Genomic DNA, 26,624 nt, shown 5'->3' on the forward strand with positions numbered 1-26,624 from the left:
GGCTGCACGCCCTCACACCCACCTCTCTGGAGACGTCCGGGGACGTCTCCGAGTGACCCTCCTGTCGCTACCCTCCAGTGGTCATGGCTGGCCGCCATTCCCATTGGTCCTCTCCGACACTCCCCGGCCCTTGGGCTAGACCAGACTCCTTCCCTTTCCGCTCCACGCCTTCCCTCTCCGTTTCCGGCCGTCACGTCACGGTCACACACCCGGAGTCGATTCCGATTCCGGTTCCGATTCCGGTTGTCACGGTCACGGTCACAAGCGGAGACGCTCAGAGGCAGCCTGGACCTCCCGAAGCCCTTCTTAGGCCTTCTAAGGATGCCTGGGCTCCTCCCTTGGCATCACGGTCCCAAACCTGCCTCTCCGGAGCTTCGAGGGCTACTCGACACTCACCTAGGGTCCATTAGCGACACCTGACTTCTCCCATGCGTCGTTCGTCGCTATGCAGTCACTCTATCATTACTCCGGTCACTAGTATATAGTAGTGCACCTGAGCAGAGGGCTCCTTGGCTTGTTCTCTAAGGATTCCCCCTCTGCTCAGGTGAGTCTGTAGCGTCCCTTCCTGTTGTAGTAGTTCACTAAGGATTCCCCCTCTGCTCAGGACTCTGATTTCGAGCCTCGCGAGGTTGCCCTTACAGCAGAACAAGCCCACCAATACGGACCTCACCTCCCAACTCCCTGCCAGGGCCCGCAGTCTCTGACACCCCCCTGCCGGTAACCTGGAGGTGGCCTCCGGAGGGGCTGCATGCAGGAGGATTCTTGGTGGATTGCGACAGATGGCTCCGTCCCGGCCCCACCCGACCTTGCGCTGCACAGCCCCAGCCCCCTTCGAACACTTTGGTCCTCGTGAGGCCTCAATACTTCCTCCTGCCCGGCCCTTGGTGTTCTCCTCCGGCCGTGGTTTAGCTTTCCCATGCCCCGCGCCCTATGGCCCCGGGCTGTCCTGAACCACTTCCGGACCCCCTTCCCCCGATTCCGACCGTGGCCCCGCCTCCTTCCTTCCCTCCACCCATGGCTAATGCTGGCCTCTCCGGCCACCGCTGGTCTGTCCCTAGCCGTTCCTGCTGCCAGCCACCTGTCGGAATGGGCTTTCCCTGTCATGCGGAGCGCCCTGATGGCATCAAAACGACTCCGGATTCCGATTCCGATTCCGATTCCGCTTTCCCGCGGTTGTCGCTGCAATGGCTATTATCTCTGCATGCTCCCCACTCTAACTGCCAAAGATGCTGATCACAGTGTTTTTGCTGGTGCGACGACTCTTTCTTCCGCACCTTCTGCCATCACCATACACCTCGCCTCTGTCTCCAGCACCCCGGAGATCCTTTCCGCTGATGCTGTCATCGCGCCTTTGACACGAGACCGCTCACACCCCGAGCAAAGGCTTGGCTTCCTTGGGAGGCAAGTCTCCCACACTCCATCACCCGTGTTCCCCTACGCATGTGTCTCCGCGGGCTTCACAACCCGGCCCCGATTCTCATCAGACCACCCGGGTGACCTTCCCTACGTGTCCGGCTCGACGCGTCCAGTTCGACTCTGGACCTTGGGATAACCGCGAGATGGCTGATCCCTTTGATCGGCCTTGCGACACCTTGGCATGACACCACTCGTTGCCGCCCCACTAGGTTCTGGGCGTGGCCTACTGCCGTATAGGCCCGTGCCAGATGCGAGACGACGAGTCCGCTCGCCTGGGGCCGCCCTACTAGGCCACGAGTGGCAGGTGCTGAGTCGGAGTGCCGACTTTCCCCCTCACTCTCCGGAGACGGACTCCACCCCATAATGTCATTCACATGGCATCGGAGTTCATCTAGCACACCCCCCGGAGACGTCTCATACGTCTCTGGTGTCAACATAGCTGCCCCGGAGGGTACCCTTGCCTTAGAGGATCCACCATGGTGTTACCTAGGCAGTCACTGCAGTTCAGGGCTCTGCAGGTGCCCCTTCCGTTCATGGAACCCTCTCCGCTTTCCGCCCGTCACGTCACGGTCACGCGCTCGGAATCGCGTTTCCGTTTCCGGTAGTCACGTCACGGTCACGTCACAAGCGGAGATGCTCAAAGGGTCCCATTGTACAGCGGACCCCGAACAATGGAATCGCTTCTGGAATGCCTACGTCAACCCGCCTCTGCCGCACAACTAGGATGGGTCGAGCTGTTGCCACCCAGTCCGCAACACTAGGCTTAGTGCCCCGGCTGACAGCGCACTGTCCGGAGTCACACTGCAATTCCTTTCCCCCCCCAACCTGACATCCGGGTGCAGTAAAAGTGAGCTCGCCACTCGCTATGCTATCACCCCACGGCAAGTCATCTGCCGCCCAACGATCTCCAACAACCCAGTAGTGATGGACGGAATCGCCCCTGTGACGTCACAGGCGTTTCCGGTCACGCTCGGAGACGTTTCCGGTCACAAACGGAGACGTTTCCGGAGGTGTACTTGGTGCTTCTGCTAAGCGCAGACCCCCCCCTTTTTTTTTTCTGTGGTGCGTCGGGGGCGCCGCACTCTTGAAGGGGGGATGGAGAGGGTATAGGAGGGGACTCGCAGAGGACCCTCCTGGAGCAACATGCGACCAGAGCGCAAGCGGGCGCACACCGAAGCTACGCAAAGGTGTAGTTGCACCATCTCTTGGAGAGGCACCGGGACCGCAGGTCTCCGGGGCGTCTCCGAATATGGGCGCGCAACCAGTGGAGAACGCAAGTACTCCATGGGTTGACCTTGGCAACAGCAATCACTGGAGCAACGCCAAGGTACCGTCACACTGGCTCTTGGAGATGGACAGTCTCTGGACATCGACGGAGACAGGAGCTTGGCCACTGGAGGACAAGGGACTCCGGAGGACAAGCTCAGTGACCCCCGATTTTTTTTCCTGCATCGGGGCGACGCAGCTTGAAGGGGGGATGATGTCAGGGGAAACCCTGATGCCGTCACTTGATCCCATCAAGCGCCGCGTCTCCGCTCGCGTCTCCACGTCTCCGCTCGTGTTTCCGTGTCTCCACACCCTGACGCTCTCCCTCCACTGCCCGCACCACATCCCACATCCAGTAATCCCTAGTCTTCGACTTCCCTGGCCACCCCTTTCCGGGAGCCTCTCCGGAGTCACCATCAGGGATCACTAATGCCATCGGAGACCTCTCCGGATGTGGATGCACCACTTCCCTCTAGACCTTGAGCCTATGGCCTGCCAGCCTCTCTGGGCTGTCACTTATCAAGGTCTCCCTACGATCTCTACCTGCTGGACCTCTTAGGTGTCTCCAACCTATGTCAGCGTTCGGGCTTACGTTCGGATGGCTGAGCCTCGCCATGGCTCCGCTTCCCACTCCGCCACCACGGCCCCCGTCATCGGGTCTCCCTTTGGGTGAGGCCTACTGCCGTTAAGGCTCGTGCCTACCGCAGCGCCCCAGGCTGCACGCCCTCACACCCACCTCTCTGGAGACGTCCGGGGACGTCTCCGAGTGACCCTCCTGTCGCTACCCTCCAGTGGTCATGGCTGGCCGCCATTCCCATTGGTCCTCTCCGACACTCCCCGGCCCTTGGGCTAGACCAGACTCCTTCCCTTTCCGCTCCACGCCTTCCCTCTCCGTTTCCGGCCGTCACGTCACGGTCACACACCCGGAGTCGATTCCGATTCCGGTTCCGATTCCGGTTGTCACGGTCACGGTCACAAGCGGAGACGCTCAGAGGCAGCCTGGACCTCCCGAAGCCCTTCTTAGGCCTTCTAAGGATGCCTGGGCTCCTCCCTTGGCATCACGGTCCCAAACCTGCCTCTCCGGAGCTTCGAGGGCTACTCGACACTCACCTAGGGTCCATTAGCGACACCTGACTTCTCCCATGCGTCGTTCGTCGCTATGCAGTCACTCTATCATTACTCCGGTCACTAGTATATAGTAGTGCACCTGAGCAGAGGGCTCCTTGGCTTGTTCTCTAAGGATTCCCCCTCTGCTCAGGTGAGTCTGTAGCGTCCCTTCCTGTTGTAGTAGTTCACTAAGGATTCCCCCTCTGCTCAGGACTCTGATTTCGAGCCTCGCGAGGTTGCCCTTACAATCGTACGTACAAGTCTACCAAAGACTTGTGAAGATCAGAAATACTAGAGGACTGCCAGTGAGTACTCCTAATATTCTTGTGGGGGTTCTAGCTTATTTAATCCTTATCGTTTGATGGGATCAAATGTCAGATCAAAATCGTCCAAAAGAGGTAAGATGTATTCAAGTGTACACACAGTAGTGTCTACTCAAATGTGAGGATGAGTGGGAGGAAAAGTATAGTGGGGGTTGTCTACTCTAGTATCCAAAACTGAGCTCCTTTTATGCTGTTTTCAAGGTATGACATCATTGCGGAGCGTTCCCAATGATGTCATAATGATGTCATCTGTCACAATGTCACATCACATGACTGCCAGCGGCCAGCTTGGCTGTTCTTTTTCTTTTGAAAGGAAATTGCAACTAATTATGTTTTTTCCTCTTTATGCCAAACACTTTTCAGGCTTGACATCCGCGGCGAACAGATTTTTCAACTGCCCTCAGTTGATAGAGGAAAAACATAAGCTAGGCTAAATCCTTTCAAATTCAAAAAGAAGGAGCATCAGTCGAGGGATTGTTCATCTACACAAAACATATATGTATCGTACGTATAGCTAAAAATGTCAAAAAGATTGCGCGTTTGTATTTCCGCCCTCGAAGAGCACTTGGACCACATGTTTCACAAGGCTATAAATGTTTCGTTGGAAAGCCTGACCTGCATGACAAAGCTTAGTAATTGCTTGAGAGATTTCTTCGGCCAGCCAGTTGCCCACCATAGTGCCAGACACCAAACGAGCATTGGCGTATTCATAGCTGATGCGGACTAGTGCCTCTTCCTTCCGCTCTGAATTGTAGAGCTTGACATGCGCCCACCAAAAATCAGATGTCCAGATGTCTTTTACCTTCCAAGTCCCCTCCAAACCTTCGTGGGTGACAAGTGTGTCGCCTCTCTTGAGTAGGTATGGCAGACCTGACGAAATACAAAAGTACTTCTCCCCGGTCTGGCTGTCGGTATAAACAGAGATGGCCACCCGGTACGCGCGTTGCCACACATGACTGGGTTCAAGGCGGCAGAAATGAGCTTGTTATTAACCGCACGCTCTTGAAAAATCTGTTGTCGCATAGATGGGGTTACAACTTCATCAGGTTCGGGTTTGCAGACTGATGGTTTAGGCTTGACCTCTCGTTCATTGTAGCGGTTGCGGTGGACCTGTGAGAATAATGGTAAGAGAGTGTTCATAGCGGATTGGAGCACTACAGCAAGTAAGACTGTATGCGTACAGGAGTGTTGGCTCGTTCAATGGTTTCCGAGGTCCTACCCAATTGGAGATCTCCAGGCTTTTCGATGAAGAACTTAGACAGTGGTTCCGAAGTCTGAGTAATTGTTTTGTGAATGTGGATTTGAATGGGAGTGTTAGGACGCGCTGGGCTGAAGGGTGGTTCCTTTATATCGCAAGCCTGGTATTCGTGGTCGTTGATTGCCTGATATAAAAGTTCGAAGCCCTGATAATTTGATGAGTCACGTCTGTATATGTTTTCTACACAGGCGACATACGCTATCCTCCTCCTCGGGCGCTACCTCGCTGATCGAGTTATCGTCAAGACAGATGCGATAGGCATTGTGACTGGAAGCTCGGGCCGCTTCCAGCTCCAGGAGGTCCTCAGTGGTGAAGGACGAAAACGAGTTACGAGCACTGTTGGATGGCACAACAATGGTACTTCCAGAAGAAGAGAGGGAGGCCAGAGAGTCTGTGGACTTGTGGCGAGTGATTGGGGTTGGTGGGATCATGGTGACTTTGAGAGAGGAAGGCGGAGTGGGTAGTTGCATGTTAGGTGCGCTTCAAGGCTGACTTCCTTTTAATGGTTATGGTTTTACAGAGTCAGCCGAGCATCCTCCTTCTCGGCATGGAATCGCCGATTACTCGTTATCCGAGTCAATTTCCTCCTCACTGGAGCCGTCGGTGTCATCCGAAGAACTTTTGCCACTGTCAGATTGCATAAATGGGTGTCGTCGGGTGATATATGGGTAAAGACGAAAAGCGGCTACTGGATTCTGAGTAAAAACGGCTCCGTCCAGTTCACTAATGATATAGGCTCCTCCTGCATTCTTTCGCACCACTTGGTATGGTCCTAAGTATCGGTCCTCTGTTTTTCGCTTGATGCTCATTTGATTTTCGATGCCCACATTTCGTAACAATACAAGCTCGCCTGGCTGGTAGTCACTCTTCAGCAGCCGGTGGTGGAAACGCCGCTCAAAATGCGCTTTCGATCTAAATCGGGACTGAGCAAGCATGTTCGCAGCACGTTTCACATCAGTATTGAGTTTGGCCAATTGTCGAATTCGGAGAGCAAGCAAGTCAGTAGTGCTCATATTGGGTTTAAATCCTGTGACTAGAAAGGTGGCCTCAAAGAGGTCAAAAGGTAATATGGGGTCCGTGCCATGGAGTAGTTGGTAAGGGGAAAAGCCTGTCACACGGCTGACAGTGACTCTATCGGCGAAGATTCCCAGAGGCAATTTGTTAGGCCAGTCATCAAGATTTTTCCCACAGGCTCGTACAATGGCTTCTCTCAACGTAAAGTGGCCGCGTTCTACAACTCCGTTAGCATGCTTATTATAGCCAGAAACCCGGACATGGGGAACACGCAGTCGTTGCATGAGTTCCTCAAAACCTGCTTTGACTTCGGGTCCATTGTCAGTAACTACACGGCGTGGGCATCCATAGCGGCAGTAGATATGTGTCCAGAAGAAACGTGCAAGAGTATTCGCAGTGGCGTCTTCAATTGCCATAGCCTCGCATGTACCTGTCAAGTCATCTCGGGCTGCAACAATTTTCGTAAAACTGCCTGCTTTAGGCATATTCATAATGTCTATGTAGACTTTCTGAAAGATTGTCACTGGTGTTGATACGGAGAGAGGTTTTTCCATCTTCCGGGTGTTTCTAACTTGGCAGGTATGACATGATGCCACATGGTGGGCGATGTCATTATGTATTTTTGGCCACCAAAATCGGTTACGTAACAGCTCCCAGAGGGCGCGGACTCCTTTGTGCCCTAAGTCCTCATGTGACTGTGTGAGAATTCGTAGGCGTATAGTGGGATCAGTAATAACTTGCAATGGAGGTCCATGTGAATTTCGTTTATATAGTTTATCTTCGTTAACCATAAACTGTGTTGCCTGTCACAAAAATCGCTGATGCTTTTGTGGTGTTGAGAAACTTGGAGCTTCAAGTGTTTTCAAAAAATGTTCAATGTTGCGCAAGTCCATTTCCTGAGTACTTCCGCAAGATGACAGGATGGTAGGTTCAATGCTTTATCTGGGAAGGTAGATGGGTCTACTTTTCTGACAAGAAGAGCAATTTCATCTAGCCAGGTGTCATCATCATCTTCGGCAGTTTCTCCAGGTGCTAACCCTCTTCGGGATAATGCGTCTGGCCCATGAAATTTTTCTGCTGGAACATGGACTAGTTCAAAGTGAAACATAAGAATTCCTTGTATCCACCTGTTGACAGCTGCATCAGGTTGCAAGTCAGGACTATTGAGTAGCCCCTGAATAAACTTGGCATCAACTTCTAGACGAAGATTTTGAGCCCCTACCAAATATAAACGCCAATGCCTGAGAGCTCTGTATACACCAAACAGTTCAAGTTTTGGCTGGGAATATCGGGATTCACGTTCACTCATAGGTAAAGAACCATACCTGGCAGGTCGCCGGCGTCCTTCTTCATCTATTTGTGACAGTACCATACCAGTGCCATACTTACTAGAGTCAATTGACAATATTATTTGCCTTCCTGACTTGTAGTCTATAGGTGTGAGGGCTGGGGCTGATGCTACTAACTGTTTGATTTTCTCAAATGCTTGTGATCTCCGTTCATCCCAGACAAAATCAACAGTTTTACGATACAATTCAGTAAGTGGCCGAATTATAGTGGAGTATTGAGGTATCCATATACGTACAGTCCCACAGAGTCCAAGAAATTGTCGGACTTCTTTGGGGGACTTCAAGGGTGGCCAATCTAAGATAGATGACACTTTCTTACGATCAGGTATACGGCCCTCTGGTGAACATAATTGTCCAACAATTAGTGCTTCTCGTCGGCATATTTGTACTTTAGTCCCTGAGAAGGTACCTCCTGCTAGTTTGACTTTGTGCATAATTCTGTGAACATCATTAGCATGTTCCCAGATAAAACAACGTATCCCAGGGTTCTCTGGCAAGGTCTCTGGCTGCCCATTTTTATCTAGATATGCAGATACTGGTCCTTTGATAGGAAGGTCATCTATAAACACATTGGCTATGTGTGGAATCTCATCATGTAGTATAAAGACCATACACTTTTGAAATTCTGCTGGAGAGTTTGTATACCCTGTTGGCATTGAAGTGATTCTAAGAAGTCCTAATGGTGTCATGAAGGCTGTCATGTCTCTGCTCTCTGGCTCCATTTTGCGGGCATCAAAGCCCCAGTATAAGTCAAAGACTGTATAACACTGGCGGCCTGCAAATCCTTCCACAAAGTCATCTACAATTGGAAGCATTCCTGCATCCCGAATTGAGACCTTGTTAAGTGGCTGGAGATCATGGACTATTCGCAATTTTCCGTTCTTTTTCATAACACAGAACCATCTTGATCTATAAGATGACTGGCAGAGTTCATATACTCCTGCCTCCATTTTTAACTTCAGCACATCAATAACTTTGTCTAGTATACCTGGGGGAATTGGAATATTGTTATATTCCCAGGGAACATGAGGAATAGTTGCTATCTTATATGGTGAGAAATACTCATCCTTGAATGAGCCTCTTTCTCTATCTTCAAATGCTAATGCTTCTTCATTGAGCCTGAGAACATGTAAGATCAACTTTTCTTCCTCTGAAGAAAGGAATTTGTCAGAATTCACCTCTAATAAAGAAAGTCTTTCTGTAGTGATCCTTTCAGTAGGTACAAACTCTGGTGGGTTGGTTGGGAGTGAAGGGAGAGACTTGAGTGGGTCTTCTGGAATTTGTCTTTTGACTTCATACTCAGGGGAAAAGGTAGTAGATACTGGTCTGATCTTTTTATCCACCCTTTTATACATTGTAAAAGCCTGATATGCTTTCCCACTGGAGTCCTCCATCTCTACTGGATAGAAGATAAGGTCATCATCTTCTTCCCAAATATCAGAGTCACCTTCTGGTGTGAAACCCAATGATTGAGTTTCACAAGTTTTGTTTGTCCAGTTTGAACTTGAGTTGAGTAGATTTTCACAAGTCTCAGTGTCTGGCATCAGAGTTGATTCATTACTCAACTCCAAGTCAGAAGCTGAGAAAAAGAAATTTGAATAAGATACTTTGGTCTGAGATCCAATTTTGAGTCTTACTAAGCTCCAGTCACTTAGCAGCACACAGAGATACCCAAGACAAATAGTAAATTTGTTGAGTAGGATCACCAATACTCTGAGTATAAGTACAAGACAAACAAGAGTTAAGTCCATAGAAACAAGGGGGAGGATAGGGAAAAGCAATGTCCATATACAGGCATAAAATGTCCATTGAGTGAAAGGGAAATTAAGTAGATGGTTCATAGAGTCATATGGTAAGTGGATAACAACAGGAGAAGGAAAGACTGGAGAGGTAGGGAGTTGAAGTGACAGGAAGAAAAGGAAGGGTATTATCCAGTTTAGATAATATACATACAGTGTTGCAGTTAGTTGTGGCGGCGAAGCAGGATGAGGCTGTCGATCTCCAGGTTCTGCAGTGCTAATCAGTGGCAACCCGGCGAACAGATGTGATGAGTACCTGGTATATATCGAACACCGACCTATGCCTTGGCCCAGAAGATCTCGTTGCTATAATTGATGGCCTGAGTAGGGCTCTCGACCAGGATCGTCTCGTCGTTGCGATCACCAGTCCAGAAATTATCACCATCACCAAGAAATTCCTGCCCAAAGTCGATGAGCTCATCAGCAATTTCACGAAGTTGGGCCTCGGTGTAGTTGGCGAGAAAGTTATTGCCCGTTTCGTCATCAGGCTGAAGAAAGGGAGGGGATGGGGATGCTGCTGAATAGTCATCAGTATCTCGAAAGAAGTCAGAGAATACTGGGGATAGTGGCTCACCAAAGAGTCGGTCATCCATTGGGTCGATAAATTCGATATCACTTGAACCGGGATCAGAGTCACTATCAAAGGTGTCGAGGATGCTCAAACCCAGGGATGTGACGAGTCCAGACTTCTTGGTCGCCAGCGAGATGGTTGATGTCGAGGAAGCCATCATTGCGGAGCTGTTGAAGCTTGGCTTCAATTAAGAGGATAAAATCGAATTCGTAAAATGCGCCGAATGAGCTCGGCCTGCTCCACAAAGCCAAGATAGTAAACCTGTTGGTAAGCGATTTCGCCGAGAGCATGTTGGTCACGCGAGAGGATGGGATGGAGGTAATTGAAGGCCCGCCGTTGTCGTGGTTATGATGAACAAGGTGTTGGTAGGCTGCTTGGGTCGGGTTGAGCCCCGCTCGCGCAGCCATCAAAAGCATGCGATGCACTGCGGTATCCCAAGTGCCAAGAAACTCCTGCGCTGTTGCGAGGAGATTGAAATGAGTTCCCGAAAAGGGTCTCCGCTTTTCAGGATTTACTTCTCCATCAAGCTCTTGTCAGGGGAACCTCCCTTTCGGCCCCTCGGAGACGATCCCGATTCCGGTCCGACTCCGGTTCCGACTCCGGTGATCGCATCACCGCCTCCGTCAGGCGCATCGCCGCCCCCGCCTGGCGATCCCCCTGGGACCTGGCCTGCGACATGGCGCAGGCATACTGCACGGAGCAACGATCAACCTTGGCGCGTCAAGAGCGCAGTATATAGTTCCGCTACCTAGCAGGCGGACCCTTAGAGTTTCTTCTCTTTGGATCCTCCCCTGCTAGGTCAGCCTCACTTGTATTTGCTTACTTCTATTCACTCTTTGGATCCTCCCCTGCTAGGACCTTGATCTCAGGCCTCCGGGGTTGCCCTTACAGCAGAAGAAACTCTCTACGGGATCAACCGGACAAGATTGCTAGGTTCGGCGCTGACTCAGGCTCGGAATACGAGTCCGTTCCGCCCTCGTCACCGCCCCTACCACTTGTCCCCTCCTCCTCTGTCACTCCTGTCGTCCCCGCACCTGTCATGCCTTCCGGAGCTACTCCTGACGCTGACACTCGGCTGGATGCACTCGAGGCGAAAATCGACCGCCTAACTGAGGCCCTTACTCTTCTCACCACCCAGGCTTCCGCTGCCGCTGCCGCCGCTAATACTGCTGGCGGACCCCAAACAACACCACCCCGGAGACGTCGATTCCGACTCCGACTCGGTTCAGGGCGATTCGAAGCCCTCTTTGGCGACATCAACCTCGCCTCAAAATTGGTCTTGCGACCAAACCCTCCGTTCACCTTCAACGGCGATCGGAAACGCGGCCGCGTTCCTTTTACGGTCCGCACCTACGCCCGCCTTGCCCCTGAGGCCTTTGTGGTCAACGGAGAGGCGAGTGAGGAAAAGGCCGTCCGCTATGCCATGTCGTTTATGGCAGAAGGACCCGCTCAGCAATGGGCGGAGCGCCACGGAAGCAAAGCCCCGTTTCCGTTTCCGTCCTGGGGCTCGTTCGTTCCGAGTTTCGACTCCGGTTCGTCGAGGAGAACGAGCAAGATCATGCTCTCTCCAAACTGGAGACTTCCGCCTATCACATGGGCACAAAGGATGTCTACCAGTACACCGGCGACTCGAGGACCTGATGGACCTCGCCGGATTGAAGACGCGTTGGTCAAGGTGACCAAGTTCCGCCACGGACTTGACCCCTTGATCAACAACGGAATCACGTCCTCGAACGACCCCCCGGACCTCCGGGACTACCTTAGCTGGCGCACCCGGGCCTTCCGTCAATACGAGGCCCTGGTCCGGGCCAAGCTGATCAAGTCAGCCGCCCCCAAGACGCCTGGCGGTTTGATTCGGACTCCGTTTCCGGTCAACCGCATCCCGGCTCCGGCCCTTTTCCGCCCGGTGGCTCCGGTCGTGCCACCCCGGCCCGCGCCCCCGCTCCGGCGCCTCCAGCTCCCGTCCCCATGGAGTTGGATCGCACTAGGGCTCGGGGTGCCCCTCGTCGCGCCTGCTTCAGGTGCGGCGACCCAAACCATCTCGCCGGGATTGCCCCTCCCCCTGGACGTCCGCTCAATGGACATCCTCGACGAGGTGATCCAACAACTCGGTGACGAGATGTTAGCGGAGTTGATCGCCCGCTACTCGGACACAGCTGCGCTGCCGGAGACAGCTGCGGAGTCGATGGCCGGAGAGGATTTTGTCCCCGCGACGAGTGACTGGTGTGCCCTCGTTCGCGTCCATAAATCGTTTCGCTTGTTTGTATGACGAATCAATTCCTTTGCCCTACAACGAGCCTGAAACGAAAGACATACCCTCCCCTGCCCCCATTTCGACTCCGTCTCCGACTCCGCCCGCGACTCCGGTTGTCGTCCTTCGCCGCCTCACTGCCTGGGAAAAGAAATTGCCCAAGCAGTACACTGTCGCTGCCTCCCCCGGAGTAAACTCCCTCCACCTCCCGTTGGAGCTAGAGTCCACCACCAGTGCGTTGAAGCTCTCCCTTTCTGGGCTTGTTGACTGTGGTGCCACCTCCGACTTCATCGACACGAACCACGTCGCTCGGAATGGCATTCCGGTCCGCACCCTGGCGCAGCCGATTCCGGTCTTCAACGTCGATGGCACTCCGAATGATGCTGGCTCCATCAACCAGATCGCGGACTTGGTCCTACGCTACAAAGGCCATTCCGAGCGCGTTCAACTCGCCGTCACCCATCTCGGTAAACAAGACCTCATCCTGGGGTACTCTTGGCTGCGGAAGCATAACCCAGAGATCGATTGGGAAACCAAGGAGGTCAAGATGACGCGGTGCCCCCGCGGCTGCTCCACTTGCCGCGAGGAAGAACGCGTTGAACGGACTGAGCTACGGCGACTCCGGCTGCTCCAGAAGCGACTCCGCTCCGGCCCGTTCCCCTCGGTCTGCGCCATGGACCTTTCTGGGTCTGACGACGGAGAGGATTCCGTCTCCGGTGACGACTCCGGCCTGCCTGATCTGACGCCGGACTCTGACGACGACGATGACGATGGTCAGCTTGAAGATGGTGACCGCATCTTCTACACCTCGTTCCGTCCCTCGGAGGAGATACGCGCTGGCAGTACTGTCTCGCAGCGCCTGGCTGAAGCCTTCGCCAGGAACTCCGCTCCCCCGCCCTCCGAGATCCCGGACTGGGCTAAAGAGTTCCAGGACGTCTTCAACAAGGAGTCTTTCGACACGCTCCCGGAACGGAGAACCTGGGACCACGCCATCGAACTCGTCCCCGACGCTAAGCCGGCCAACTGCAAGGTGTACCCCATCTCGCCCCTTGAGCAACGCGAGCTCGACGCGTTCATCGAGGAAGGGCTGTCGACGGGCCGGATTCGCCCCTCCAAGTCTCCGATGGCGTCTCCGGTCTTCTTCGTCAAGAAGAAGGGACGGCGGACTCCGCTTTGTCCAGGACTATCGGGCCCTCAACGCGATGACCGTCAAAAACCGGTACCCCCTTCCGCTGATCAACGACCTCATCAACCGGCTCAAAGGCGCTCGTTACTTCACCAAACTCGACGTTCGTTGGGGCTTCAACAACGTCCGGATCAAAGAAGGTGATGAGTGGAAGGCAGCTTTCCGGACTAACCGAGGCCTGTTCGAGCCCTTGGTGATGTACTTCGGCCTGACAAACTCTCCCGCGACGTTCCAAACGATGATGAATGACATTTTCCAGGACCTCATCCTTTCCGGAGACGTCATGATCTACCTGGACGACATCCTGATCGCCCATTCCGACCTCCGGAAACACCGACAGATCGTCCAGGAGGTCTTGCGCCGACTCCGAGAGCATAAGTTGTACCTCCGAGCGGAGAAGTGCGACTTCGAAAAATCATCAATCGAATACCTCGGAGTCATCATCTCCCACAACCACGTCGAAATGGACCCCGTCAAGGTCGCAGGCGTCTCCGCCTGGCCGACTCCGGAAAACAAGAAGGATGTTCAGCAGTTCCTTGGGTTCGCTAATTTCTACCGCAGGTTCATTCGCGACTTCTCGGCCCTCGCGCGTCCTCTCTTTGCGCTCACCAAGAAGGACCAGCAATGGACTTGGGGCGACGCGGAGGCCTCCGCGTTCCAAGCGATCAAGGACGCGGTCACCTCGGAACCGGTCCTGGCGATTCCGGACGACGCCACGGCCTTTCCGACTCGAGGCGGACAGCTCTGATTATGCGACGGGGGCGGTTCTTTCACAATCCGCCCCGGACGGGAAGTGGCACCCTGTAGCATTCTATTCCAAAAGCTTAAATGATGTCCAGCGCAACTACGAAATCCACGACAAGGAGATGCTCGCGATCATCCGCGCACTCGAGGAGTATAGACACTTCCTCGAGGGTGCCGCGCATCCCGTCGAGATTTGGACTGACCATAAGAATTTGGAGTACTTCAGGAAGACGCAGCACCTCAACCGGAGACAGGCCCGCTGGTCCCTCTACCTCTCCCGGTTCGACTTCACGCTGCACCACAAGCCCGGTCGCGACATGGGCCGACCTGACGCCCTCTCTCGGAGACCCGACCACGGAATCGATTCCGACAACTCCGACGTCGTCCTTCTGCGGCCCGAACTCTTCCACGTCCGCGCACTCGAGGGTGTTTCCGTTTCGGTCCCGGTTCTGAACTTCTTCGCGACATTCGCGATGCCCTCTCCGGTGAGCCTGACCTGGAGGAGCCCGTCGCACTAGCGGCCCGGCAACTCCTAAAGGTCCAAGGTCAAGCTCGAGGCCCCCGCTCCTCACGCTCCGACGAGTGGGCCGTCTCCGGTGGTCTTCTCCACTTCCGTGGGAAGATTGTCGTGCCCAAGGACAAGGACCTCCGGAGGCGCATCATCGAGCTCTGCCATGACACTCGAGTCGCCGGACATGCCGGTCGCTTCAAGACCTTGGAGTTGGTCTCCCGGAACTACTGGTGGCCTCAGATGTCTCGCCATATCGGCCGGTACGTCGCGACCTGCGACTTGTGCTGTCGCACCAAGGCGCTCCGGAGACTGCCCCACGGAGAGCTACACCCGACGGAAACACCCCGGAGCGCTGGCATACCGTCTCCGTCGACTTCATTGTCGAGCTCCCCGAGGCCCATGGGGTACGACGCGATCATGGTCGTCGTGGACACCCTTGGGAAGCGAGCCCACTTCTCCGAGTGCCATACCACGGTCGACGCAGTAGGAGCAGCCCGCCTCTACTACCGGAATGTCTGGCGCCATCACGGGACTCCGGAGAAGTACGTCTCCGACCGTGGCTCACAGTTCATCGCGGACTTCACCCGAGAACTCTGGCGTCTAATCGGCATCAAGCCAGCCACGTCCACCGCGTATCATCCGCAAACGGACGGTCAGACAGAGCGCGTCAACCAGGAGTTGGAGCAGTACCTGCGGATCTTCACCAACTATCAGCAGGACGACTGGGATGAGCTGATTCCGGCCGCGGAGTTCGCTTACAACAACCACGTCCACTCATCCACGCAGCAAGTCCCCTTCATGACGGACACGGGGACGGCTTCCGCGCATGGGCTTTGAACCCGGAGCCCGTTCCGCTATGGAGTCTGTGAACGAGTTCCGCGACCGAATTGCCACTGGGGTTGCCGAGCCAAGGCCGCGCTCACTAAGGCCAAGGAAGAGTATAAGCGCTACTACGACCGGAGACGCACTCCGTCTCCGGAGTTCAAGGTTGGCGACCGTGTTTGGCTGGATGCCTCTGACATCAGGACGACTCGCCCCTCGGAGAAGTTCTCCCACCGCCGCCTCGGTCCGTTCAAGATAGTCGCGGAGATCAGCAAAGGTGCCTACAAGCTCGACCTCCCTCCGCGCTACTCGAAGCTCCACCCGGTCTCCCCGTCGTCAAGCTTGAGCTCGCCCAAGACGACCCCTTCGACGGACGCCCCGGCTCGACCAGCCCCCTCCGGACCTCGAGGACGGAGTCCCGGAGTGGGAAGTAGAGGAGATCTTGGACGCAAGGGTGAGGTATAAACGGCTGAATTACTTCGTCAGATGGAAAGGCTACGACGCGTCGCACGACCAGTGGGTCCGCTTCGACCGCGTCTTCGCCCCGGACAAAATCGCGGAGTTCTACCGTAAGTACCCTGGCAAACCACGGCACATCGCCTCCGCAACCTTCGACTCGATTCCGTTCCGGTCTATGCGTCGGGACGCCGCATTCAAAGGGGGGGGTGATGTCAGGGGAACCTCCCTTTCGGCCCCTCGGAGACGATCCCGATTCCGGTCCGACTCCGGTTCCGACTCCGGTGATCGCATCACCGCCTCCGTCAGGCGCATCGCCGCCCCCGCCTGGCGATCCCCCTGGGACCTGGCCTGCGACATGGCGCAGGCATACTGCACGGAGCAACGATCAACCTTGGCGCGTCAAGAGCGCAGTATATAGTTCCGCTACCTAGCAGGCGGACCCTTAGAGTTTCTTCTCTTTGGATCCTCCCCTGCTAGGTCAGCCTCACTTGTATTTGCTTACTTCTATTCACTCTTTGGATCCTCCCCTGCTAGGACCTTGATCTCAGGCCTCCGGGGTTGCCCTTACAGCTCTAACCGGAATTCGTTTCCGATAACGAACTCCATGCGCTGCCCGTCAGGTTCTCGGCACATGTCGGGATCGTAGACAGTGCCTAGACCAGTCCGTCCATAAACCAGGTTGTGAGCATGGCGGAGCAGCGCAAACGTGTTCGCACTGGAAAGTGAGTACGCCAGTTTATAAGGCTCCAAAATTCGCTTCATAACCAGGCTACCCCCAGCAAACCTTCCCGTTTCTCGATAGTGGCCACCGCCTCTTCGTAATGAGACTCCAAGGTTGAGAACTCATACTGGGGTCCCATGCGGCTAAAGGTGAGTCAGGATAATTCGAGGTTGCCGATGAATCAGGTGAAATTTCGATGTTGGGTGGATCAAGGTTGCCAGAAAAGGGTAGCACGCGGAATGCGCCTGCTTGCTCGTACAGTCGCATCGGAATGTGTGGTTGATGAACAAAAGAGCCATGTGGGTGGTAGACATGTCGCCAGAGGTTGTGCATCTCGAAACGTCGGTCCGTTCGTTCCCAAGACAGTTCTGGGTGAAGAAGGCTATATTGAGTTTCTTCTTGGTTGGTGACAGTGAGTGAGGCCGAGCGCGCTGTCGAGCTGAAGCGCGGCGCGGCAGTAGCTGTAGTGGTGGCGAGGTTGGTTGCGGCTTGCGGCACAGAAGGCAGGACAAGATAAGCAGCAATTGGCGGGTGTTGGATGGAACTGCGAACAAGCACCGGTTCGTCAGAGAGAGTATAGGCTGGTGAGTCCGGGGGAAGCAGCGAGGGCATGTCAATGTCCATGCCCGCACGCACGTTGTCCCGTATTTCCCTATCAACCGAATTAACGCGAGTTATGAGTTGTAAGCGCACATACCCGTCCTCTAGCGCGTCCTCTTCACCATCCGCGTCATAAGAACTCTCGCTGTCTCCGTCCATACTTCGATACCACTCGTCGTCATCACCCTCTCCCTCGTTTTCTGCGGACGTGTCTTCGGGGTGTAGGTCGGAATGGGAAGGAAAAGGGTATTTGGCGCGCTTGTACAAGGATTGCATGGCGCTCACCCAGACCTTGCGCGCTTCTTCAAATTGGCCGGCATCGTAGAGTTCTGAGATGCGGTTCATCTGCCAGCGAATAATGAAGTCGCGGGCCCCGGGAAAACTCTCGTCGGACTCAGCACCTGGTAAGCCCACTTGTTCAGATGTATACCTCGCAACTCCAAGCTTATACTGACCTTCAGTGCCGTCCTCCTCTTCGACCATATATTTCTTTCGGTCCGTGAGAAGCGCTTGCGCGTAGGGATAATCGGGCAGCAATGCGGGCCAGGCATCGAAGGGTGGTGGCCAGGCGAGGCTTTCGGGCAGTGACTCCGGTGTGACGGCCACGTGTGGTCCCGTGTCACCGGTCGTCGTGCCGGACGCCTCATTCTTCTCTTCTGCCATGTACTGGGCCCCAACGCCAAACAGACGCTCCCTGCGCAAGTTAGTGTTAGCACATGAAAGTGCAAACGGTACGTACAGCTCGCTGTACTGCAAGCTCAATTGACAAGCAGTGGCGACAACCTCTTTCCAGGCCTCTTCATACTGCTCATCCGCTTGCAGCATAACCATCACCTTCCGACAAGCGAAGTCGTCAATACGCTCGCAACCGTTCTCTCCTGCCCATCCGGCAGCGGCCCAAAGGTTAGCATGCCCTCGATGTTCGTTATCGATGGCTTGCTGATAAAAAACTTTCAGCAATTCTTGAAGTGCATGTGCGTGCTCCTGGGCATGCAGAACGTGCATGGCGTGCATGGTAGTCAGCTGACAATCCCAAGCAGCAGCCCGGGCTTTACTAAACGCGTCGCTCTCTTCAATACCACGACGAATATAGCTCACCGCCGCACGATCCTCATTGGCAACTTCAGTGGTTGGTAGCGCGGAAACGGTTGACGGGAGAAGTGGAGCGGGGCCAAACCAGAGGACCATCGGTGTGGGCGGGGGCGGCTCTGTCGGGTTGTCTGGTGTGTCCACCAGACTGCTGGCCGTTAAGCCATCCTCGCTTATCCGGAGATGGTCCATGGCGTCCACCAGGCTGCGACGGAGAAGCAATGCGTGCTGCGCTTGTGCTACAGCCACGCGGTCCGTCGCGTTGTGGAACGGGAATGGCGTTGGCGGACGGGCTGCTACTTCCAGTCGCAGCTCGCTCTGTCGCGAGGCCGCGAACTGAAGAGCTGGAGATACTTGCGCGGGGGCCTCGTGGGGTTGAGCTGTGGTCCCATCGACCTCGAACTGGCTGAGAGGGGCCACGGGGATATGGGTTTGGGCCTTGCAACTCCGGTAAGTATGTTTACAGTCAGATGAGTGGCTACTTACCCCGTTGTCCAGCTGGTGCATGGTGGCCAAGGTGTGCACCGCCACGACCTCGTCCCGCGTGAACATTTCCGCGGCCGCGTTCGCCGTTGGCGCGCCAGGCGTTGCCTGGTCGGCCTCCGTGATGGCGTTCATTCGCTGCAAGAGGGGTCGCATTGGGCGTGCTGGGAGGGGTTCGCGGACCTGTTGGAGGTGTTGAAGGCTGGGGGATCGCGCCTGCTGGAGGCTGGGTAAGTGAAACTGTGGCATCTTGGTGAGTGATGATGATATGGATAGAAACTGAGGCCAGCTTGTATTTGAGAGTGTGGTGGATGGTTCAGGTGAGTTATTGGTTGGTTCTGGTCGTTCCTCGTTGCGACCTACCTCTTTATAGTGTTCGTTCTTTGCTCCCGTTCGCCACCTCTGGTCTGGTAGACGATTTTCGTCACCAGCGTTTCTATTGTCATCATTTTCAGTGCCATCTGGGGGAACGGTAGGTATTGTGTTCTCTCTTGTCCAGTCTATTGACTTCGCTAGTCTCGCAAACTGCTCGTAGTGCTCTCCACCCGTACGCTGGACGTGAATCAAAGTCACAATGGGTTCAGCAACTTTGGCAATAAATGCATCGCGCGGTATCAAAGTCTGGTTTTGAATGAGCTCGGCTGGTAAGTCGCGATTTAAAATCCTAGTCTCCGTCCCAGTTTTTCTGAAGCCATTCACCCATCTCCAGAGTCTATCGACGGGTGCGAAGACAAAACGCCACCATGCGTCGGCTGACTGTTGCGACGCGGCGGTCTCGAGACGGGGCGCAAGCGGAATTGAATGCTGGATCCTCCGTGAATGGTTGAATTCATTTGGTATGTGTTCTTGCTCGTTCTCCTCTCTTTCATTCAACGATTTAATCCGTCTAGTGGCTTGGAAAAATTCCAATATTATGGCACAGGCCACCAGCACTGTTGCGCTGATGACCAAGCGGACAAATCGCAAAACGGCGACTCCCACCCGTTGCCCTTCGTCTACAACGCCACCATCTCCTTCAACATATTCCTCAGCCGAACTCTCTGGCGGCGCCAACTCGCTTGCGCGGAGCCACGCCAACGACTGATAGTGTATGGCGGGCCCATCAGTATCATCTTCCGCTACTGCCGCCAACAGCTCAAATCGTGGGTGGTCCGTAATGGGGTCCTTGAAGACCAGGTAGGTCCCTTCCCTTCGCTCGTCAATACTCACCTTGTTCTGTCGCTGCCAGGGACGTCCGAGCAGCAAGTCAAATGGGGCTTGTTCCGAGACCCACAAATCTGCCTTGGTCTTCAAACCTCCGCAGGCAAGTTCAGCGTTCCGTATCATCCCTCGCAGCTGACCCGAACCGCCATTAGCGTCATTCATGTTAATGATGCAGGTGGTATCAACCACTTGTGGAATCTTCCTCCGTGCAATCTCGCCCCGGGCAACATTCAATTGCGAACCCGTATCAACGATGGCGGTAATGACAGAATTTCCAGCCACCATCTCGACCTTAATCAAGACACCGTCCATCCTGGGCCATGCAAAACTCCCAATCATAGCTGCTTTTCGGGCACTGATGAGAACAGCCTTGGGGTTACGCACCCGTATCAGGTCAGTAAATTCTGATCGCACGTCTTTCGAGACTTCCATCAGTTCTCGCAAGCTGACTTCAATCTTTGAATCCAGTGCACGATTGGTAACGTCACTTCTGTTTACGGTCGCGGATATGGCTGATTGCCTGTTAGATGTTCGTGCTCCGCTCTCTTTGTCTCGATTTCGCCCCGGCCGCACTGGGTCCACTAGATCTCGTGGTACTGGGGCTTCATGAGCACGGACTGGCCTGTCCACCATCTTGATGTCTCCATCAGAGATGGTACGAGTTTTTCGTGCGTCGACAGGTTTGATATTGCTGTCCATATTTAATTCCTTCTTAGGTACTGATCGGGATCCGGGCGGGGTTGGTGGACGCGGGGCAGCATGTGGGGTAGCATGCGGGGGTGGGGGTGGCGCTGCTGCTGGGGTTGAATGAATAGGTGGCGAGGTTGATTTCGGTGATGGACTCTTTGTATTAGTTCTGGGCCTTGGCGGAACATGAACACCATCAAATACTTCCTTGCGGGCGCGCTGAATAGAACTCTGTCGTCGATCAACCTCAAATACATCTGCTTCCTCTTCATCTATGAACTGGACAGTCCTGGGTACTGTTAAATATACAGTCCCATCTTCATCTTCGTCTGTTGTATAACCTAAACTTTCATCATCCTCATCATCAGACTGATCGGAGTAAATCTCTTGTACCCTTGCTGTGGATTGATAGAAATTCTCCACCGCTCTTTTTGTCCCAAACAACGGCTCCACAAAAGCTAACATAACAGCGGAGCCAGCTTGTCCTTGGGTCAGTCTTTCCACTGCTTGCACTATGGATTCTCCAGCCATTCTTCTGATTGGGGCGCCTGATTTGAGTTCCAACCTCCTTGTCTGGGGATGCTGGCTGATTATTCCCTTGCTAATCAAATCATTAATTTCTGGACATTCAGACATTCTATGTCCAGGCTTTTTGCATCCAAAACAGTTAGGATCAACTGGAATATTATTTGGATAAGTGGCAGCAGAGGCAACTTTTTGTGATGTTGTGGGTGATGATGTTGATACATCAGATGATCGTGATGGATATTGATTTGATGATGAGAAACTAGGTCTCCGTGTATATGGTGGTTGGGAAATGGACTGACTTTGAGATGGGGCCTTGACACAATGTACTGCATTTCCTGTTTGGTCCATGGCCAGTACCTTATAATAAGTGGGTGCATATTCTGGGTCCTCCAGTCTCATGCCATTTAGCTGTTTAATCATTCCAGCTATCTCTTCCTCATTTCCACTAAATTTAACTTTAGATTTGGGTGTTGATGGTCTGGATTTTTTATCTTTTGATTTCTTGGCAGATCTCCTTTTTCGTTTTGATCGCCGATAATCCCATTCTGAGTCACTATCAGATTGATCAGAATCAGATTCTGAATCATCATCATGATCATAATCATCAAGTCCAAATTCTGCAGTATCCTGTAACAATTCTTCAACTCTTGATCTTCTAAAGTGCCATTCGGCTGCAGCATTAATTTCCTGCATGGAGTATTGGGATGGACTTAAGCGACGTCTGTTCAGTAGAATATATGATTCAAATGCTGAACGTAAGTCCTTGGAGATTCCAACCCAAAAATAGCAGAGATATGTCTCTTCAGTAATCCTTCCCTGAGTATACAATCCCCCTGCTACAGTATTATACCTTATAATATATTTTCGCCACTGAGCCATAGATGTTATACTCTGCTTAGTCATTTCCTTAGCAAAGCTGACAATATCTGATAACCGATATTTATGCAGGGCTCGTTCAGCATCAAATACTTTAAGAATTTCCTTTCTTAGCCCAAGCCAACTAGGTCGTCGGAAATTGTCCATGGTTCTAATAACATTTTTGATATTAGAAGAACAGTAGTCCAGAACAAAATGACATTTCTCCTTCTCATCAGTAACTCTATTTTTAGAGAGAAGGCTATCAAAAGTCCGGACAAATTGCTCAACCTCAGAATGTTTTCCCTTGAAGGTCTTGGGAGCACCTTTGGTACCTGGAATAGGCATATCTAGTGAAGTCCTCAGGGGAGCATTAAATGAATGTAAGGCTGGCATCCTTAGTTGGGGTTCAGGAGAGGAGGGTGGAGTTCTAGGCCATGGTTTAACATACTCAGGCTCAGACTCCTCACTGAAGTCTTCTAGAAAGTACCTGATTGTTCCTCTTTCTCTTTCTTTACCCTTTCTTGACTTTTTAGGCATAGGTTTATGCCTGCTGGTAGTTGCCTGGGGTTGATCATACTCCTCTTGTTGAAGATTAGCAGCAAATGCCTCATCTGCTGCCATACCAGATGACTCGGGTATTTCATTAATTCTCATGTTGAATTTCTTATAGTGAAATGAGAATTTATATAGGGTGTGATGAATTGTTGTAGGTGAAATGGATTTGTTGTGGAATTTAGAGGGTTAATTAAGTTTTATCACCAATTAATCCCCCTCGCGGTGGGCTCCAATGATGTCAAGTGGAAATTTGTTTTCCAACGTAAAGCTCTGGGAGCGACTTTGTCCAAGAACTTCACGTATAAGTTCGTGGGAAAAGGTGATGGTAGGTTATTCAGATTTTACTCTGAATGGATTATTTGAGAAATGGTTATTTGGGGATATAATAAACCAAGATAGAGTCAATTCTGTAAATGACTAATTCTGGCTTGCTGAACTAAAAAAAACAACTGGGTAGAAAACCTAATGCGCACCAGGGCAAAACAAGTTCTCAATCGTAACGTGCAGAAGTAGAAAATTATGCTAATCCAAACACAGCAGTTCCAAATGATGAGTCAATTTAATGAGTGATCAAGTTGGGCTGACTAGGTGCTTGCGATCTAACAATTATTCTTGTTCGAAGAAAACCTTATGCGCACCGGGGCAAAGCGAATTCCAGGTAAACGTGGCTTTGCGGGGATTAATTCCAGATAACTGCCTTAGCTATCGGAAACCAATCAATTCGTATATCGTACGTACAAGTCTACCAAAGACTTGTGAAGATCAGAAATACTAGAGGACTGCCAGTGAGTACTCCTAATATTCTTGTAGGGGTTCTAGCTTATTTAATCCTTATCGTTTGATGGGATCAAATGTCAGATCAAAATCGTCCAAAAGAGGTAAGATGTATTCAAGTGTACACACAGTAGTGTCTACTCAAATGTGAGGATGAGTGGGAGGAAAAGTATAGTGGGGGTTGTCTACTCTAGTATCCAAAACTGAGCTCCTTTTATGCTGTTTTCAAGGTATGACATCATTGCGGAGCGTTCCCAATGATGTCATAATGATGTCATCTGTCACAATGTCACATCACATGACTGCCAGCGGCCAGCTTGGCTGTTCTTTTTCTTTTGAAAGGAAATTGCAACTAATTATGTTTTTCCTCTTTATGTCAAACACTTTTCAGGCTTGACAGCGCAACACGGTAATGGCCAGTCGGATGGCACCAGGACCGCTATCAGAACGGTATGTATTGGGTTACTGGTACGACGAGAGAGCAGTTAGTTAATATACACAGACAGTAAGTAAAGGTTCATACCTGGTACGACGAGAGAGCAGTTAGGAGCTCCTCTCGTCGTCCAGGTTCCAGTCATAGTAAGATCGGAATGTATCGTAGATAAGATTAGTTGATAAGATTGTCAGCCGGGTCACCATCTGACACCCCCCCTTGACGTGCGTCTAGTCGCAACATCTTCAGCCACCGTGCATGCCATCACACGGTGCAGTGGTTTCGTGAAGAGGTCGGCAATGTTGTCATTGCCCGCTACATGCATCACGTTGATCAGTCGTCTCAGGACACAATCGCGGATGATGAAGTGCTCTCAAATCACAATGTGCTTCATTTTCGAATGAGCGTGTGGGTCGTGAGTACAGGCCACAGTGCCTTGGTTGTCGCAGAATAGAGAGGCCGGTTGTTGTTGAGGAAAACCCAATTCGTGTAGTAAGTTGCGGAACCAAAGAATATCTCTCGCACAATGAGTTGTGGCTAGGTACTCGGCCTCGCAAGAGGACAAGGCCACCACCGCTTGCTGTTTGGAGCTCCAAGACACCGGGGAGTCGCCGATAAGTATCACGAAGCCAGATATGGACTTTCTGTCATTCCCCATGCCCCAATCCAAATCACTCAAAGCGGTAAGTGTTGGTTCCAGTGTGTCTTTGCCCCCAAGCAGAATCCCGTGACTTGGAGTCCCACGAAGGTACCGCAGGAGGTGTTTTGCCGCTGTAACGTGTGCTGGGCCGTGTCTAGCCATGAACCGCGCGAGTTCCTGGACTGTGTATAGTATGTCGGCATGTCGGGACGAGTGCATGTCGACAAGTACATGCAGCGTCCAACCACCGCCGCATATGAGTAATCCTTCGCCTTTTCCACTTCATCATTGGTAGCAGGAGCAAGTTGGGTACTCGGATCCATTGAGGTTTGAACCGAGTTGCTTTTGTCAAACCCAAAGTCGCAAAGAATCGACTCTGTGAACGACTTCTGGTGGAGACGGATAGTGTGATTCGACCGGTCTCGCTCGACTGAGCATCCGAGATGTAGCTTGGGCTCGCCGTTGTTGGTGATTTTAAACTGTGCTGAGAGTGCCCCAATGACAGTGTCAGATTCCGCTTGTGTCGATGAGGCAATTAACATATCATCAACGCTTGTTGTGATTATCGTGCAATCATTGTCCTTCTTTCGGATGTACACACTCCAGTCTGATTCGACTCACTTGAAACCAATGGACTCGAGTCTTGTGTTAAGTTCAAGGTACCATTGACGTCCAGCTTGTTTTAGCCCGTAAAGTCCTTTCAGAAGCCGCCAGTAACCAGGTCCGGCTATCTCAGGCTTGCGCATGTAAATTTCTTCGTCCAACGGCCCATTGAGAAACGCTGTTTTGACATCGACTTGGCGCAAGACCATGTCATAGGTGGCGGCGAGTGTGAGCACGAATCGGATAGATTCCCAGTGTGCGACTGGAGCGAACATGTAGGTATAGTCCTGACCGGGAATTTGTATGAACCCTTTTGCTACTAGTCGGGCCTTGAATCGGGATATGCGACCATCTCTGTCTCGCTTTATGTGAAGCACCCATTTGCAAGCGACAGCTTTTCGTCCTGCTGGAGCTTTGACATAGACTCCTTTGGCCCGCAGCGATTCGAGTTCCTCGAAGATAGCAATGAGCCAGTGTGGCCAGTAGATTGAGGCCTTGGCTTCTGGGATGGAGTTGGGTCTTTTGCATCGGGATTGTCAATTGGTTCGGTGAGCGTCGAATAGACAGACTCTAGCGCTTGGGCAATATCAACCAATCCTTCGAGTTCGCATTTGATTTCTAGCTCGTCGCCCGACATGAGGATGGAAAGAAGGTAGTCTTCGGATATGACAAAGTCCTTCCCCCCCTCGTCCAATGTCGCATGATCGATTATGTGACGAGCAGGGATACGTCGAACGCGTGGAGCTTTTCGTTGCGCAAGAGGTCACAGTGTATTGTCGATCTCATCAGCGTTTGGCATTGGTACATCTTCGTCGAACAATCTAGCAGATGGTTAGAGTATTCCATCGGAATCCCAGTGCGTTAATACACGGAGTAGCTCTTGGCTTGAACAAAATTCCTTCCATTACATCTTCTAGAAGACGTTGTATGTAAGATACACTCTGGAGTCGCACTGCGGTTTGTTTCGTTTTGTATCTCTCCCATTTTGGAAGAATGCCTGGTTAGACAGGTGAGTAAGTTGTGCAGTCGTGAGCGACAATACACACTTGTTTAGCTCGATGGCTGGGTTATGCTCGGAGGCAGTAGTTTGCTCGACGGCAGGAGTTTGCTCAGAGGCAGGCGGCGCCGAAATTGGCTGCCACGGAGGGCGGTATTGGTGTGATGAGGTTCTTGTCCTTGAAGTGTTCTTCTAATTCGGATGGCAGCTCCTCCCAAAGATTTTCGGATTGAGAGGGTGAAGGCATTATTTCCAGGTAGCCGTGGAATTCGACATCTCGTCGAGGTCGGATGACTCTAGCAGCCGGAAACCAGATGAGATAGCCTCTCGAATCTCGCGCGTAGCCCACAAATTTGCCTTCCTCTCCCCTCGCCGCA

The 26,624-nt window shown here is 52.6% G+C and overlaps 1 protein-coding gene across 1 annotated transcript; it reads right to left on the reverse strand.

The window, feature by feature from the left end:
• Window positions 1–19,846: 19,846 nt before the first annotated feature.
• MIND_00767700 (RT-RNaseH-2 domain-containing protein) lies at window positions 19,847–20,604 on the reverse strand (the record flags this gene model as incomplete). Its single annotated transcript, XM_037364369.1, has 2 exons — window positions 19,847–19,855; window positions 19,903–20,604. 2 exons carry the CDS (start codon window positions 20,602–20,604, stop codon window positions 19,847–19,849), a joined length of 711 nt encoding a protein of 236 aa, XP_037220013.1.
• Window positions 20,605–26,624: the final 6,020 nt, after the last annotated feature.

Source organism: Mycena indigotica (genome assembly GCF_014461135.1).
Source record: "Mycena indigotica strain 171206Taipei chromosome Unknown Mind.scaff0006, whole genome shotgun sequence".
Lineage (NCBI taxonomy): Eukaryota > Fungi > Basidiomycota > Agaricomycetes > Agaricales > Mycenaceae > Mycena > Mycena indigotica.